At 45.6% G+C, this 18,733-nt stretch overlaps 1 protein-coding gene across 1 annotated transcript in view; it reads left to right on the top strand.

Annotated features, from left to right (window-relative positions):
* Positions 1 to 18,733, top strand: part of LOC8026315 (glycine receptor subunit alphaZ1) — a 245,375-nt gene that overhangs the window by 178,267 nt on the left and 48,375 nt on the right. Inside the window, exon 2 of the mRNA XM_042290480.1 lies at positions 14,525 to 14,700. Coding sequence (XP_042146414.1) covers positions 14,525 to 14,700 — 176 coding nt within the window. The remainder of the gene's footprint in view (positions 1 to 14,524; positions 14,701 to 18,733) is intronic.

Raw genomic sequence — 18,733 nt, 5'->3', positions numbered from 1 at the left:
TTTTCATCATGGGGGGTTAGAGATGCAGAGTTCCTATCAGCCAACTTCGTTTCTACAGCACTCATCCTTGAAAACAATTGTTGGGCAAATATTTCGGTAGCCTTTAGTCCGCTCTACAATGACGAGTTGTAAGTCAGCGCTGTGTCTGTAGGTTTCCTTTTACTGGTCCTTCGTCTTCTTGCGCTGTCTTAACCCCTTCAATATGACCATCAACCAACTCGCCCAACTTTACACCTTGTTATATGGGATGGGGTGAACAACTTAGAACCTGGTTCAGGAATGGGAATCATGTTCCAGAGAGCACTTCTCTTCCCCGGACACACCGGGACATTCGCTCTTTCTGACGTAGTTTACGTTCTTTGTCAAGCTTTGTAACGATAACTGAACCACATGTCGATGCTACCTCTCCGACGTAGAGCATATTTCAACCTCTGGACGCAACGATACACATCTATGTTGGCCTGCCCTCATACCCCGCCCCCCATCACTCTTTGTGAACGTCACCGACAATCAGCAGCTTCGTGAGTGACGCGCGACCGCAGCAGGTGATCGATTTTATGCACTAGTTCCTGGAGCCGTCGTGCCGTCTCGATCCATAGACTGCCGGCTCTCATAGTGCGTACGCGAAGGCTAATTGCTTGCGGCAGTCCGGAAAACCCGCCAAAAATCTCGGTGCGCGAAGTTCACGACCGCAGAAACGAAGCTAATGAAGATGTAGATTTCTTCGTGCTGCGGACTCCCGCAGATCGAAGGCTATCAATGTAGACTTCTCTCAAGAGAGGTGTGTTTCGCGTCCACCCTTTTAGTCTTGGCGCGTTGACCTGGTGTACTTACTTAAGGCTCTGTTACGCTCCGACATCGAGCGTAGCAAATGTGGCTTTGCGCAGCGCACACGGATACTTATTGGGCGCAGAAATGTAGGTCCTGCTCACCGTCCAATGAGAGGTGCGCGTCCCACGCTACGCTGCGTTCGCTTCCCCCTTTTACCTTTACAACGCTTAAACATACATACACGCTCAACGTCGGAGTATAAGAGAGCCTTTACTCCCCGCAGTGTGGCTTAATTGGCACGCGTCTGTGAGAGGGTTGTGGCGTCTTGCGATTTTGACGCATGTGCGTCTGGTCTTTCTTTGTTCTGAAAACGTGGAAGAAGATCAACGGTCGTTATCCAGTGCTTTGCTGCCCTTTTTGTTGCTACTATTTCCTCGTATCGTTTCCCTGATTGCCTTGTGGCGCCATCGTACGAAGAAGAAAAATGACGTACTCTAGCGTGCCGAAGTGGCAAACTCAAGCTGCAACAGCGCGTGTAGGACACACTGAACTGTGGAGCTAAGACTAGAACATCCGCTTTTAGCGCGAGCTTGCTGGCCTCCGCTGTGCTTTGGTTGTGCGTGCCTGCGCGTTCGCACCTGTGTTGGCAGGGGCAGGAAGCTCGCGCTGAAGGCGGATTTTCTAGTCACAACTTAAAGGGTGTTTCACATGCAGCGATGTTGGCCCTAGAGCGCCGCGATTTCTGCCGTCGCGGCGCTCGTGCCGCTCAACCGCTGGTGCTGGCCAGAGCGCCGCGACGGCAGAAATCGCGCCGCTTTAGGGCCAAAACCGCTGCATGTGAAACACGCTTAAGGATGAAGGGAGTATGGCCTGCGTCAATAGTATACGGAATACTCCGGTGGAGCTTTTTTAACCCTTCTTACACTTATTCTTGATTTGAATCTATTCTTTGATAGACTTTGCTCCAGAACTATTTGCTTCATTGTCTACTGAATCTTTCACCTCCCTCCATTTTCTTACTAAGGTTTGTTTAAATTTTTTTACAAAACGACTATGTGCAGCTTAGTCTCACGTGCACTCCGTTTAATTACTATAAATATTTTGAACGGTACATACAACACCATTAAAGAAAGAGATAGAGAGAAAAAAAACAATCTTTCGAACTATGTAAAAAGTAATATTGCCGCACGCGCAGCTGGCCAGGTAGGCAGCGCGGCCGTCCCCTAACGGTTATCGCGCTATCCTTCCACGCAGAAAGCCAGGGTTCGATTCCTGGCCGCGGGTACGCATTTTTGTTGACTCTAATGTGATGCTGCGGTAAATTCGAGAACCATGCATGTTGCTAATTCGAGGTTAGAATGTTCTGCACGCCGAAACTTTTACGCTGATTGATCCAGAAGCCCGCGTGTGTACAAGGGGCTCCTCGTGGCAAGCCGGAGTCAGTCTCGCCCCAGCGCTCGATGCTGCTGCTACACCGCCATCGACGCCCCCCGACGCTTTAGCGTTATTCTCTGTTTTCCTTTTGTTTTGGGCACAAGTTCGCCCCATTAAACGTTTAGTTTGTTTCAGTTTTCGTCGCTTCATTTGCGGTTATTCGTGACAATATGACTATTTTTCACAAAAGGGGCGATGTCAACGTGTCAGATCTTCGGTTTGAACTGGAGAACGTCATTTCTCCAGCCTTTATTTTGGTGACACGTAAAAGGGCTGCCTCGGAGGTCAGAATGAGGTACCTGGCTTGAGTCTGAGATGCGCACAGAAGCTCAATCTGCATAATTAAACGACTATTACCCTTCGTGCCGCTGATGTCCGTGATGGCATCAGCTGCTTCCAGACTGTACCCCATAGCTATGTTGGGCTACAATAAGGGGGGATTTGTGGCCGCGTGTGTTAGCGTGCATCAGAGCTCGGATCACGCGGATCAAAAGCTAGCGCTACAAAACCCAGACATCTTGGGTTTCATTTCCACCCTTACCGGTCTCAATCTGGATGAGCATCGCAGCGGTGTGCGGTCGTGTGTCACTACTGCATGAAGCGTGTTAAAGACCCCTGGTTAGCAGTGGTACCTCACTAACTAAATTTCTCATCTACAGCATTAATCTAGCATCGCCGCACCTCCAACACATATCGACCTTAGGCTGTATGAAGATAAAAATCAAATTTGTTGTTGTTGATGTTTTTTTCAAAATTCCAGGTGTGACAATCGCGCGGGCAAGCGTCATGCCGCGATTGATACCTAAAAGCGCAACAAAATTTGTATTTTGCAAGCAGCGCCACTTTGCGACCCAAAGTTAGAGAAGAAGATGCTAATAATACTGAGAGCATTGGGCATTTCATTACACTTGATAACGCTAATCTTTAACCGTTAAAGAAAGCAAAGACCCCTCGCATTTTTGTGTATTTCATGCCTGCTCCGTCTTATTTAGAACCCCCAATTTGCAAAGACATATTCTAATCTTTTTTTATTTGGCGCTGGCTTAGGCGTAAAGATAGTACCATGAGGATTGTGACACATGAGGCAGGAAATTTGCGGCCGCTCTCGGCCACTGGGACAAGTGAGAGCTAGCCACACTTCCCTTTCTAGCGCACCGTACTGTAGCACCAAGGCAATGGACAGGGGCGTCTCGATCAGCAGCTAGAAAGCACTCTTGGTGATCAAAAAGGGCACGTTGGGCAGGCCACGCCACAGAACAATCCACCTTTGTTTTTTTTTGTTTTTTTTAAGCAACCTTTGGTGTGGGTTGATTTGGACAAAGAACACGAGTGCACACCACCAGCTCTGGAACGAGCCTCTCGCTTAAAAGTCTGTCATGGTCGGTCGTGGATCGACGTAAAGTAAACATGTGTTCTCATGACAATACCTTTGGAGCCATAATTTATTTTGTTTTTTAATTGGATTTGGTACGAGTGTGGCGCCATAGTTTCACAGGCTACTCGAACGTTCAATCTCTAGATCGGGTGCAATTATTGGGGCCGAGGATTGTCTTTGATTTGAGGATACTTTGCGTAAAATGGAGCTACTTGTCGGACGAAACTCCGATGCTTGGTAGGTATACTAGCGTTCTAGAAAATAAATTTAACAAAAACACTACGGCCCTATAACGGGCGTCGTTCAGTCGTGACAACACCAAATCAGCCTATGCAAAACCGGTACCAATCGAAGACGGAACAAGTGGGCGGAAACGTGCAATCCATTTAACGACTTGAATTTCGACCGGGTCAACGTTCGTTTAACGAGCTTCTCGCTGCGTTCGTGCAAAACAAAATATTTTGCTGGAACAAGAGTTTCACGCTTGTGATTCTCGTAAAGGCATACACAACTGTTTGATTACTTTTTCAAGGTTGGCTTCGAAAATATTACATAATAGGTCCGAGCCCAAATGATTCGCTGAAATACTTGACCAAGAATAACCACCACAATTTTTCCACGTTGTTGGATAATAGTGGCCTGGTTACCACACCCCAACGGAAACAAGCTATTCGGCGAGCGAGCGCCTTCTTAGACGAGCACACTTGTGTGGGGAAGCGGGTTGCCCTTCATTAGCGTGAGCATCCCCGTGAGACTTGGGAGCTCTTCCGACTCTACTGGAGGGCGACGCGCATCCGGGCTGAGTGGCTGTAAATGGCGCCGGTCCAACTTTTTCGCGCTAACTTCTGGAGTGCCTCCTCGATCAATGAAGGCTGGTTTTATCATGTCCTGTTCCGTCCTCCGCATTGTCCTTGCGCACGGGTGACTTCTTGTTGACTTCAGTTTTTTACTCAAATTCCCCGCGAGTGTGTGTGAGCACAGCTTGTGCTGCTGATCTATGAGAGATGTGGTTAATTCTTAGCCTGGAGAAATTTCAACTTTATGGAAATTCTTTCGAGACACGCCTATTTCGACAGCACAATGTGTTTAAGAAATACAGAATAACAGTCACCCTGCAGCACTCTCCAGATGGCCCTTCCGGGTCAATCTTCTTTACTGTGGATCCCACGGTAAAGAAGAATTAACGTCGCGAATACAGGGACGCAATCAATTACATCTCGAGTTTAAAAATGATGTTTGTATCGAAAAACGCTTCATAGCGTGCACATACATTTGTGACAGAAACGCGCTACTTCTTGATCACTGTACGATTTATTTCTAGAGTATAAATGCGAATCTAAATTATTTCTGTACGTAACTGTATCCTGGGTACGCCTAGAGACGCACGTTGTTGACATGGCGTCGAGTTCGTTGCAAACAAACTGTCGTAAAGGTTCCAGCACCTGAATGAAACGAAATTTCTAAAAAAATCATGCGCGCAAAAAAAAAAAAAAAAGACATCAAGGCAGATTTAATTTTATTACTCGAATGTGAAAGAGCATTATCGTATGAGCCAGGATCACCTAACAGGTCGAAGCTTTAAAACCTTAAAAAAATGGGTAATTTATACTCAGTCTCATGAGAAGAATGGTTGTCATTTTTTTAGTTCTTTCAATTTTTTTCCAGATTCGCAATAAAGACTAGCCATAGGTGTTGGACTTACGAACATTTTGTGCGCGAAGGCGATATTAGCCCCGAGAAGTTTGCGCGGCGCCCCCTTACGGCGAACCGGGGTGACGTCACGGCGAGGACAGAATGTTCCCCCGACTCGCCCCGCTCGCCCTGTGGAGGCTGTGTTGCCGTTAGCTGTCGGCGCGCTCGTTTCTATTCAAGTATTTTTGTGCGCGTTTTTCGTTGGAAGTGTAAATTTTTATATGTGGCTTTATTGAGGTATGGCCTATATGTGCAGGCGAAACTTCAACTAACAATTCAGGCATGATTGACAGGGTAGGCAACGCATGAATCGCAGCTGGTATATGAAAATGCTGAAATAACCACAATTGAAGGAGCATCACTATAGATTTACATCTCACACAATCAATGCTACTGATGGTCTGAATGAATTGGAAGGCTATGTATACGATTTCGCTTGGTTTGTTTTTTGTACGTCTGTTTTTAAACAAAAACACCGAAGCTGCAGAAAAACTTCACGCGGCTCGAGCAACATGTTAATTATAGTCCATGGGCCATGGAGAGAGCATAGCAAGTGAAACAGCCCAGGTACAGGAGAAAAATAATAAAACAAGGAACATTTATATATATATACCTTGCTCGCATTTGACATTTGCTGGATCCGGATACTTTTTAATGGGCTCCACTGGAAATATCTGTGGACTCGTCTATATCATTCCTGAAGTAATGTACAACAAATGCAAGCAAAGGTGTCTAGCCCGTTATTATTCACTTAGGTTCTAAAATTGAGATTTTAGCTAAATCAAATTGTCCTGAAGCTAAAATACCAGAAGCTTTACTCACGAAAACTGTCACCCTTTGCAGATTCCACATTATCTGCTACTAGCGCAGCATATACCGCTGGACAGCCGTTCGAATGCTTGCTGTCCCTCCTGTTTTCCTCTGTAGTCAGAGAGTCCAGCTGTCCGAAGTTTGGAGGCGGGGGAAGATTTTGGGAACCTGCAGCACTGTCTCTTCTAAATGGAAATGATAATTCAAACTAACCGGTGTATTTTTCGAATACACAAGGCTGGAATAAAGAATATTAGGAAAAGTATAAGCATTTAAAATTACGGTTCTAGTGGTGCATATTTTTAGCAGTTCAATACATCTCATGCAGGCGACTGGGGCAGTTCGGCCGTTTTTCCTGCTACCATACTAACTAATTTCCAGTGATTATGCACCTTCTAAAAAATAAAACATACCTGCGTACGTGTACGAACTATATAATTAATTCACGAAGACGCTACATTTATGTAAAACAACCCCGTTCCACGAGCACTTCAAAGGTCTTCAGACTTGTGATCTTTAAAACATCTGCGAGCCAGCGCATGCAGAGTGGCACGCGCAGAGTCGGGGTCACGAACTAATTGGCCTACCGCCCAAAGGCCTTTGATAAAAATGCCATTTTAAATGTCTGCAAAGCGTGGTGTAATATTCTCCTAACTCATACACATGCAAGGAAGAGAATTCCAACGTCTGGAAAAAATGCACCGCCGCTTCACCGACCCCTCGCACGATTGCATTGTGCCATGTGGACCGACAGGGAAGTTCATCGGCGAAATTGCCTCCACCGATAGCTTTCGGGATTCGTAACCCAATTAGAGAGGTAAAAGGGAAAAGCACGCTTTAAAAGGTACGGAAGCACGTCCCCAGCATCTTGTACACCGGGAAAACGAGGTCCCGCTCCTCGAAGTGCTCGCGGTGCGCAACGGCCAAACCAGAAAACCGGGGCAGGGAAACGAGCCGGATACGAGATCGCGGAGCTGAGTCCTTGTCCTGACGTCCCGGTAAACCTCACCCAATCAGGGCGCGGCGACCGCAGCGACGCTTGTGTTCGCTCTCGGGGATCCGTTCCGAGCACTCGGCTTACGGAACTACCGGGTGTTTGAAAGAAACACGAGCCATGTTTTTGTCTCGCCGCAAAAATACATTACGCGTGGCCGTGTGCTCCGTCTCCGTCTAAATGTAGTGCTAGCGGTTTTCAACGAGAAAATAGAGACAAAGGGAGCCCGCGAATACGCGGAGATAAGTAGCGGACGCTATACACCGGGAACGCGTCCCATTTTCTCATCGAAAACTTCCGGGTATCGTTGATAACCTTTGAATTTGATAACTCTAATTACTCAAACAGCGTTATCTGGCTCGCACCGCTAGTGCTACAGTTCGGCGAAGACGTAACGTTCAATATTGCGCAATTTCTTTTATTTTTTCGTGAGAAAAACATGTTTTTCTTTCGTTTATTTTTAAACACCGGTTATAATGTATTAGGAAAAAAAGGTGGTTTGGTAACTGTGTGGGATCGCAAGTTGTAAGCCTCCCCTATACGAGACTTCCTCACCGAACCTTGGAGCTGCCGCTGTAACGCCTAGAGCAAGCTGTGGACTCCTTCCTTCCGGATCATTAAAGGGGGAATTCCTAATTAAGGTGAAGCACCCGAAAGCTATTAGGAAATCGAAGACAGACCTCTTCTGATGGTCGCTGGAAAACCATAAAAATAGCCGATCGCTATTATTATTTTTAGTAGAGTATTTTTGTACATATTTTTTTCCCTCTAGGTAATGTTAATTTGTTTTTCTATAGGGTGAGCAAAGAACTAGAACAGTAAAAGCTACAATATTAACGGCGCCATTCCCATGAAAGGTTATACTGTGGTAATGAGAATACTCAAGCTCCAAATTTTAATCTTGCTTTGCTTTTGTTTCTTTTTTGGTGGTTTGGCACTAGCTAATCTTGTACCTTCAATAATTATATATTTTACTAGGGTGAGAGAATAGCTTATGTGAAAAAGTCTGAGGGAAGGATATCGAAGTCGAGCTGGGAAATTGACTCGTAAACAGTGTCGGCGGTAACGCGTTGAAAGTAACGGCGTTACCACTAACGCGTTACTTCTTTTTAACGTATTAACGCATTCGTTACATTTTCAAGACAGTAACGGGTAACGTACTCACGTTACCTATTTTAAGTACCGAGTAATGTAGTTAGGTTACTCGTTACACATTCTGCCCAAGACAAAAAAAAGTACACTTCAAGTTGTTTTGTTTTTTTTGTTTTTAGGCGCCAAGCTATGTGAATTTTTTTAGTTTTTCGCGCTTTTTTTTGCATTTTCCTTCGTGAGTGTTTAGGGGAAATCGTAAAAATGATAAGGTAATTGTGTTCACTTGTGCATGGACATTTTTTTAACGTGGTGTTTTTGCATGCTTTAACTTCAAAATCGTAAAACGTTACTTCATAATTAAAAATAATACGCAAAAGTAGCGTGCGTTACTTTTTTATTGGTAACGGTAACCGTAATGCGTTTCTTTTATTTTGAGGTAAAGTAAGTCGGTAACGCGGTCTTTTTATTTTCATGTAACGAATAACGCATTTCGTTACTTTTTTCGGTAACGTCTACAACACTGGTCCTTAAAAGGGAGAGGTCGTAAAAAGGCCCATAGTGCCTTCACTAGATCCCAGCTACAATCTAAAGAACTAGACAGAAATTTAAAAATTTAAAATGAGCAGGAATTCAAAAATATCTAAATACGTTAATATTAGAAATGTCTGAAAATAATTTTTTTTCTTAAATTTCAGTACATTGGTGAACAAGCCGCAGAAAAACATTAAGCTCGTGCTAGAAAGCTCGTGTAGAGTGATTAACATTACAACTGAATAGCGTTCTTTGACTAGGTATTGGGCATCTCGTGAAGCCCAAAAATTGAAGCCTGGATAAAAGCGTGGCTGCGAGGCTCCGCACTGATTGGTTGACAGGTGGGAAAGGAGGGGTGAGGTGCTCGATGCTGGTTGGTAAAACGGGGAGGTCATGTGACAAAAGGGGCAGGTGGTGAGGAGCTCGACCACCTGTGCGCACTGAAGAAGAGGAGCTCGAAAGTATGGATGGCGCCGGAAGATCGCCGTGTTTATCAGCCCGATTAGAGGTAGCATCTCTTCATTCTGTGAACAACCATCAAGTGTGCACGTGGTACACGTTAAACTATCAGATGATGACCGCCGTGTGCGTAGGTGTCTGGCGTCTGGTAAGTCAGAGTATCGCTAAACCTACGAGATGGTAGAACGTTTTACGCATCCAACACAAGCTCCTAGCAAGTTGCCACATTTCTTATTTTTTCTTCTGACACGTATATTTAATACACCCCAAAAAAATACACAGGGACAAGAAGTTGATGTAAACACTGGCGCTAGTGTTTACGTCAACTTTTTCTCCCTGTCTATTCTTTCGGAGCTTGTCTACGATCAAGAAACAACTGGCCCAAATCGGTACATTATCTCAAATATAAATTGTCATTTTATTGGGCATTTGCATTAATACTAGAGCTAACATATATGCCTTATTTTCACCGACAGTATAAGAAACCCAAGGCGTGGTATATTATATGTTCCCACTTCTAGCGTCGTGATTCATTCCTTTGCGTTCTTATCTCATCGGCTGCAGAGCGGCATTATTATGGTCGTCACTCGTCACTCCCTACATTTCTTAAGCTGACTTTAACTGTTTTACAATATAGATAAACAATCAGCAATAAGAAATAAACAGGGCAGACGCAACTGCTCTTGATTTTCATGAACATAGTTTCATGTTCACAACACGTTCAGCCCATGTGCTACTTCCCTTCCACTCGATTCCGATGGTGCTGTTGAACGTATACTTATATATCGCCTAGTAATGACGAATTCGTGTCATTGCAAATCATTTTATCTAGATGTATAACATTTGACTCAAATATATCCAACTCGATTATCAAAACAATTTTAATAGATTCAATTAATTTTACTTTTAACCGTGATAGTTCACCCCTTTAATGTCAGCACCACCAAACAATTGTATACATAAAACTGGCGCCCAAGATACATAAATTTAGCACCGCTAAATTTAGCGTTTTGCTAAATTTAGCGGTGCCATTTTTCCGTTAAATTTAGCGAGAAAATTTTACCCTCGTCAGATCACACGTGACGTCACGTGTGACGTCACGTGAATTAATGTGACGTCACGTAAAATATAGCGAAAAATTTCTTCCGCTAAATTTTGCGGGGAAATTGACGTCACGTGACCTCAACACCAATCCAGTTTCCCGCTAAATTTAGCGAAAAAAGTTTCGCTAAATTTCCCGGTAAATTCAGCGGGACAATGTTAGTAAATTTCCAACGAAGGTGGAGGGGAGCCGGAGAGGAGGAGGGAACGTACGGAGGGGGAGAGAAAATACCCTCTCCTCCGTACCCCCCTCCTCCTCAAGAGCGGCGCTCTAATTCGGCATTAGAGAGAATTGTAAACGTCTCTCATTTTTTTTAATATAGAATTAGTTTTTGGCAGCGATAACTCTTTGGCGAAGATAAGCGAGACGCGAGAGAGAGAGTGACAGAAGCAAGATGCACGAAAATTACGACCTATTGTTCTGGACAACTTAAGAAACGCAGGGAGTGGCGAGTCCCGGGCATCTCATTATTGGTCCGCAGCCAATCAGATTCCGGCATTAGCCGACAAGAACGCCGAAGAACCAATCACGAGGCAACAAGCCGCAGGAACATAATGACCCATGTCCTGCGTTTCTAAGTTGTCGGCGACTGTTGACACCGTTGAGTAGAATTACCCACGAAGCGAGTTTCCCTTGCGGTGGCGCCTGGCCCCCCATCAGCTGGTGTAAGAGATCATGTAACCTTAACGACGACCAATGGCGTTGTTGTCTAAAATCGCATTTTAGTCTCGGGACACAAACGTCTGCGCCGAGATTGATCTCCCCCCCCCCCCTTCCCCCCCGCCTAAAAAATTAAATTATTCTGCATAGACGAGTGTGTAAGGTATGATCACTCTGCTGCTGGGGGGGGGGGGGGGGGGGGGGGCAATTATCTTACGCGTTTAGCAATACTCTGAGCAAAGGCAACTATCGTATTCTAACGTACCGTATAAAAACACGACAGAATCGGTAGAGAATTCGATAAAATTTAACCAGGCTTTTTTTTTTTTGTGTGTGTGGGGGGGGGGCCTACATAAATAAAGTACGCATCCCAGAAAGCTGAAACTCTGTAAGAACTTGACGCTAGCGGTAATTATAGAATTCGAAAGTTTGAGAACATGACTTCGCCTGGATTGAAAGATGCGAGTGAAAAGCAAAAGTTTTACATGAGCCGACGTCCATATAAGCCTAATATTAATCAAACCATACACTCTCGGAGATGGGGGGTGTAGAAAGATACACCCCTTTTTTAATATGTATCACCCCAAAACTACATTTCGACGTAGTGTCCACCGACGTCGAACTGGCGATACCAACTTTTACGAGCGGCTTGATAGTCGAGCGATAAAACTTATTACAATAGCTAATCTACTCATTAAACACCACAGTAAAACAATAAAGCTTTTTTTTCGCTGCGACAAAACTTTAGAGTTTTTGTTTTCTAGCCCTTGATACGCACATTAGCTATTTAGTACGTTATATCCAACAGCTATCAAGCCGCTCATTAAAGTTGATATCGCCAGCTTGTCAGCGGACAGAACGTCGAAATGTAGTTGTGGGATGTTACATATGGGACAAGGGGTGTAACTCTATGCACCCCTTATTTCTAAGAGTGTATGAAGAAATGGGGGGAGCCTGTGTCCTTTCCGTGCAAAAAACTTGTCAAGAGAATGCGATTTGCTCGGATCGCATTTTCACGGAGAATCGTATTCTCAACATTGCCATTCGCTGTTGTTTATGCAGAACGCTATGATTTGCTGTAATATGTGTGTTCTGCAGGAAAGTAGACGCAAGGGCCTTGTTCAGAAGAACTGCGGCTATTACTCGAGCAAACGCGGTATTGAGCCTATAGGTGGACGTCGGCTCGTAGAAATGGTTTGTTTTTCTGTCGTATCTTTTTGTCCGTGTGTGGGCATGTTTTCAAACCTTTTCGCATTTTCTGACCCCTGCTAGCGTCACATTCTAATCAATTTGCAAGTTTCTCAGATACGTAGTTTACTTATGCGGGCCAAAAAACCGGTTTCATTTTCTCGATGGGACTCGGTATAATGAACACATTGGTTTTAATGATAACCCTTACGCTTTTCTAATTAATGTAAAAATATATATAATAACTTCCGGATTAAAGAAATATGACTAAATAATGTTTAGATAGATGTTGACGACGCGCACCGTACGTCCCACCGTAGGACGTTTTCTAATACTCAAGCGAGACAACTAACCCTAATAGCGTGTTTCAATAGTTTTAAGTTTGGCTACTGGGTGCATATTAATAGCAAGGGAAAACAGCGCAGAAAAAAGACACAGGACGAAAACACAAAAGACAAACACAGGGCTGTCTTTGTGTTTAGTTTTCTTTTCCTGTGTCTTTTTTGCGCTCTTTCCTTACGCTACCAATAGCACGCTGATTTTGGCGAGTTGTTTTCTCGGTCAGACAACTCTACCTCGCTCAGACAACTAACCCGAACTAGCTTTACTGCTTCAAGGTGCGTGTCTAACTTGTGCAGTGATAACTCGTTTTGAAGCTTCTTCCAGCATTTATTGTAATTAGCTTTCTTATGATCGTTAAAGTTTTTTAAAGTTTGATGAATGCTCGAAAACTAGCAAACACTTCAGGAGCGTCTTATTTCGCAAACGTATCTCGTGCTAAGGGAACATTACTCTTACCGCTAATCGAGTTTCCGACGGCACTCTTGCACGCCGTGGCCTTAAATAACTTATGTTTACCTCACTCCCACTTGCCTTGGTTTAGAGGGTCATTACCGAACCGACTCATATGAAAATAAAAACACACGTAAGCGTTTGGAAGATATCTTTGACACCCTACGTTTAAGTATATGTTTGGTTCTTGGCTAGGGACCGACAAACAGATCATCGATCACTATGATTTGTGCAGAATAGACCTATTGAAAAATTACCCAAGCATCAAGGAGAATGCAGAGATTTGTGTTCCACGCGCCGCATGTGCTGGCCTCAGCAGTAGTAACGTTTCTAAAGCAAATGCCTAAACCAAATTGCATCTTGCACGCGCGTTCGTCAACCCTTTATTTTGGTTATTTACTTCTAATCTTTTTATACGGGGAAGGTGTGCACCTGTGGCGCGTGTAACACCAATCCCTGCATTCTCCTTGATGCTTGGGTAATATAGCGATAGGTCTACTATGGCGTATCTTTCCAACGTCCAGCCTCCAGTACGCGCGCCAGGCCTTCCGTGTGCTCTGGCTGCTGCGCGCGAGGTCGTGGTGCACGAGCCACCGAAGCGTTGTCGAAGGTGCTCACGTCGGAAGCGGGACAACGTCGTTCTAACCTTGTCAGTGACTCTATGGTGTCTATATTTACAATGTGAGAAGGCTCATTACTAGCGCCACCTGCCGACATCTTGTTGTTCACAAAGCCAAGCCTGGCCCAACCAGGGGTCTCCAGACGACGCTCCCGCCATAACCGCCGTATGAATTTGCCATCGTTATTAAACCCTTTAAGTAACGTTTAACCCTGCCTCTGTCATCAGTACCCTCACAACATGTAGAACGCAGTTTAAAGCAGGAGACTCCATCGACGTGCGTCACGTGCTTTCCTCAAGTCGAGTGCATGTGTGCAACAAAGACGTGAACATTATGTGTGCAGCGAAGACATGCACGCCCAACGCAGCTTCAAAACTTTCCCGAAGGTTTAACACATCCACACAGCGTCGAGGCGTCGATTCTTGATCGGTATTTGAGCGTGCGAAGGCACAGAGACGCAGCACTCGTGCCAAAGCATGTCCTTTGATCACGCCGCCTGACCGTGAGGTTTGCGTTTGACGAGTTGTGCCTTTCTCATGCGGCGCTGTGCTTTCGTAAAAAATGTCCACTGGTTCTCATAGGCAGCTACGACAGTTTACACAAGGTTTAAAAAACTTCTTCGGCGAATGACGGCGAACGAGCAGAAAATGTGTATATCAGCACGCACCCGCCTATTTTCTGCAACGCTTCGACCGGGAGTATTACATACGCCCAAGATGGCCGTCCGGTGGCCGCATTCGCGGAGTGGGAAAGCGCGGTCCAGCAAATTGTCATAGAGATCAGTGGAATAGGACCAATTGGTCACTCAGGGTGCTGTGTTTAGAGATGTATTTATAGTGATAAGGAATGAATATATCTTCTAGCTTCAGTGATTAAAAAAAATAATCGGGTTTTAATCAAATTAATCTGAATTATCTAATTTAAAAAATTAGTTTTTTTTTTTTTTTTTTTTATTTTGTGCCAAACTGAAGGTTTCCTAACCTTTCCGGACTTCTGTTGCGCAGCCACAACTACATGTCGAGCATGGAGAGAGAGGACGACGGGTCCCCGAGCACGGAGTGGACGTCGCCGGAGACGCAGACCACGGAGCCGCCATCTGTGGCGAGCATGCCCAGACTGGCCTTCTTGGACAAGATCCTTGAACAGTACGACAAGAGGGCTTGGCCCACCTATGGCCTCGGTATGTCGGTAGATTCTTCACCTTTGCAGCACACTTCCAAGATGGTTGAACATCTGGGCCCGTTTGTGCTCCCTTGTTATACCCCTGTTACACGGGCACACTTAACTGCAGTTACGCTAAACCACAATTAGCGCACAATACTTGCCGACAACATTCTGCGGCGATGCATTCAGAGCTATGGGCGAACGTGCGCTTGAGCATCTTGAGCACCCATCAAAGCAGTGCACGCGCTCTCTTCACTTCTTTTGAAATAGCTGTCCGAGGGTATAGTGCGGCATCTGTGCTGCCACGTAACCGCAGTTAAAGCTGAGTTAACCGCGGTTAAGTGTGCCCGTGTAACAGGGGTATTACACGGGCACACTTAACTGCGGTTACGCTAAACCACAATTAGCGCACAATACTTGCCGACAACATTCTGCGGCGATGCAGTCAGAGCTATGGGCGAACGTGCGCTTGAGCATCTTGAGCACCCATCAAAGCAGTGCACGCGCTCTCTTCACTTCTTTTGAAATAGCTCTCCGAGCGTATAGTGCGGCATCTGTGCTGCCACGTAACCGCAGTTAAAGCTGAGTTAACCGCGGTTAAGTGTGCCCGTGTATAACTTTAACCGCGGGGTATAACTTTAACCGCGGTTAAAAGCTAACCGCCCTTCCCTGCTAGGTACCTACAAATACCTAGCCAAGTTTGACGAGGGCTGGATGAGCGATAGCTCCGTGTTTTACTATGGGGTGGTAGCTGGTGTCACCTACGTGCTGTAGCGAATATACGTGGCTTCCGTGGAATGGTTCCCGAAATGGGGGGACGCAAAAAATGCGCGCTGCGTGGTTTTCGCGACGCAGCCCGGCATACATTTAAACATAAGAAACAATTTTTATTGCTCATGATACAAATAATCGGCAAGGTGAAACTAAATTAACCCTTGTTTTAAAATTTTCTAAATATTTGGCTGTATAAAGTGAAGAAAAGCCTCGTTGAAATTTCCTTGCGAGTTCGAAAGAGGACGACGAAGTTGAGTCCTAGAAACGATGAGAAAGAAGTGAGCAGTGAAAGGCGGGCGGTACACCGGCAGCATGGTTGGCCCGCATGTAAGAACTGTATGTAACACCGTCATAAATTGAAAAACCTGTAACTCGGCTCCACTTAAAATTCACCTATATGGAGTATTCACTGGACGCCATATTTGTGGGTGCTATTTAGAGCGCATGCTCAGAACGAGCTCACATCAATAGGCTGCTAAGACCGGCACTCTTGACGGTGCGGAATGCACGTTGCAAAAGAACTGTGGAAGCTCGCAGTCAGCACGCGCTCAGCATTCGCGCACACAGCTCTGGCCGCCAGTGAATACTCCCTATTAGTAAATTACCCGAACATCGATAAGAACGCTGGAAGTGTAATTCTACGATCCGCGCGTGCTGGCCTTCCACTTATAAAAGATTTGAAGTAAATAATCATAATAAATTTTTGACGAACGCGCGTGCACGGCCAAATTTGGTTTAGGCTTTTTGCTTCAGAACGGTTATTACTGCAGACGCCAGCACGTGCAGCGCGTGTGACTGCACTCGTAGCATGCACCTCGGTGCTTTTGAAATTTAGCAAAAGGTCTATGGGAACGCTGTCTGCTTTTTTGTGTTGTCAATACCCGGCCGATTGAGTTAAGGCAATCCACTTTCCAAAGAGGTTGCCATGCCGACAACTATCGCGTTCATTTAGGCTTAATTAATGGCCAGAGTCGAAAGGCTATCTAAAAAATGCGGCGAGGTCATTGCTCATGTTTTGCGTTTTAAGGGAGGAAAGGCAACGCGAAAACCTCTTGCACCATTCATTGCTGACTAACGCGCCCGCTGCTGCAGCTACTACGACGTATTAGTTCCAAAGCGAGCGGCGCTCACTCACCGGGGCACCGCCATGTTTCCCCGCCGTCCTTAGTCTGTCGGTCACGTGACCGAAAATTCCCCCTCGTAGGGAAATCCGGTTAACCGCGGTTAGTTAACCAGCTTCGAGCAAACGGGCCCTGTTCATCCAAGTGTGTTGCAACATTAGGCCTGGTTCAGACAGTTACCTTGGTTGCGTTCAGAAGAACCGTAACGACAGTAATGCTTGTTCGACCTCATGCGCCGGTGCAGAAAAGTGTAGGGCAGTGTACTTGCAGGGGGGCTATGTTGCGCTTTTTGGACTCCCAGGAGACTAGGGAGAGGGAAGTGACGTCAACGACACAGCAAACGCAGATTGGGTGTTGATTTCGTTTTCTTCTGTCAACATCCAATCTGCGTTTGCTCTCGTCGTTGACGTCACTTCCCTCTTCCAAGTCTCCTGGGAGTCCAAAAAGCGCAACATAGCCCCCCTGTATGGGTATTGAGATAGGACCGGAAGTACACCGCCCTACACTTTACTGCACCGATGCAGGAGGTGCAGGCAAATCAAACGCACCTAGTTACAAGAGACAAACCGGGACAACTGGAACGTGTCAAACAATTCAAGATGTGGCTTTGCGAAGGAATCACGATTGACGGCTGTCCCACTGTTCCGGTCGTTGCTGTCGTTTTGGCCGCGGCGATCGCAACTGTCGTAAAGGTGTGAACCCGCCTTTGGATTTACAGGCGAAACTCGGCCACAAAAAGCAGAACAACTGTGCCTGTGCTTCTGGTAGAGTACTGCACACTGGCAGACGCGAAGCACCATTGACTATTAAGGTGCAACCCCAACCTTGGTTAGTGTGATTCTGAACCAACAGATGGCGGTGGGATTGCATTCCAGGTTTGTTCATCAATGCGAAAAATCGTGTGTGGTGGCGCTTCCATACAGTGGGGTATTCTTCCATATCCTGAATTTGACATCCCCGGTCCCTTGCTTGTTTTTCTCTGCACGAGCTTTCTTTAGAACGCGCACGGCTGCGCCAGTTCTCGTGCAAGGGGGCCAGTGGCCTATACGCTGCGAGCTCACGTCTCTAGCAAATGTGGGCAGAACAATACGCGAAAATCGCCCTGAGTCAAATGGCGAGACGCATGCACAACAAAACCACCGATGCGTTGAAAAATATAAAATTGCCTGTGCGCCGTAATCGGAGATTTCAGAAGCCAATTATGCATAATTCAATGGGATCAGACATATATTGACACGAATGAAGGTGACGAGAGAACGAACAGTGAACTGAAAAATAAAAAGATTAATCGGCGAACTTGTGCCAAACAAAAAAAAAAAACGTAAAGAGCGTCGCGGCAGCAGAAAAGCAGGCGGCGATTCGGCAGCGTAATGGCTCGTTCACACTTGCGAAATACGCACTCCCCGCCGCCGACTGGATTCGCTCGCCGAAAGAAGATCGGGCCGTTCATATTCGTTGCTAGGGGTGTCGCGAACTTTTGTCGAACCGGATTTTTAGGTCGAACTTTCGTGGTTCGACCTTCAAAACTTTTCACCAGATTCGACCGGTTCGACTTTGCGGACAGTGTGGCCGGACTTTGATAGACGCATGTCTAGGTTTGGAGAATTTATTTTTATGCAAAGGGTTATTTTATTTTATGAACAGTTGGAATTAAAAGAAACCACTTCTAATCATTGAAGACGTTAATACGTCTTCAATGATTTTCAAAAATATTTTTTTGTCATTGTGTTCTGCATGGGTATTACATTGTCTACTGTTTTTTGTACTCACTCCTATCATAGTCCCCACTGGGGGACTGATAGTATTATGAAATAAATAAATAAATAAATAACTTAATTTTTGTTGTACTGTATTAACTGAAATAACCAATCAGCGGTGCCTTTAATTCATCCCTTAGCCATTACCATCCAATCCGAAGCCAACTGGCCAGCCTGTCGCGCATGCGCACACGAGTCGAACCTCAATACGAGGTTCGTCGAAATTTCTACGAAAAGGTCGAAAACGTCGAACCTGGTCGAACTCGAACCTCGGCCGGTTCGCGACACCCCTATTCGTTGCCGTCTGCGGAGTGCGCGGCGTTAGCGTCTCGCAGTTTCCCGAACAGACAAGAGTTGACGAGAGCTACCAAACCTCCTCCTCGCCCGCGCGCGTCTC

Source organism: Ixodes scapularis, unplaced genomic scaffold (genome assembly GCF_016920785.2).
Source record: "Ixodes scapularis isolate PalLabHiFi unplaced genomic scaffold, ASM1692078v2 PGA_scaffold0__279_contigs__length_252992795, whole genome shotgun sequence".
NCBI lineage: Eukaryota > Metazoa > Arthropoda > Arachnida > Ixodida > Ixodidae > Ixodes > Ixodes scapularis.
Note: the sequence above shows the minus strand (reverse complement) of the source record. Positions and strands in the feature narration are given on the sequence as shown.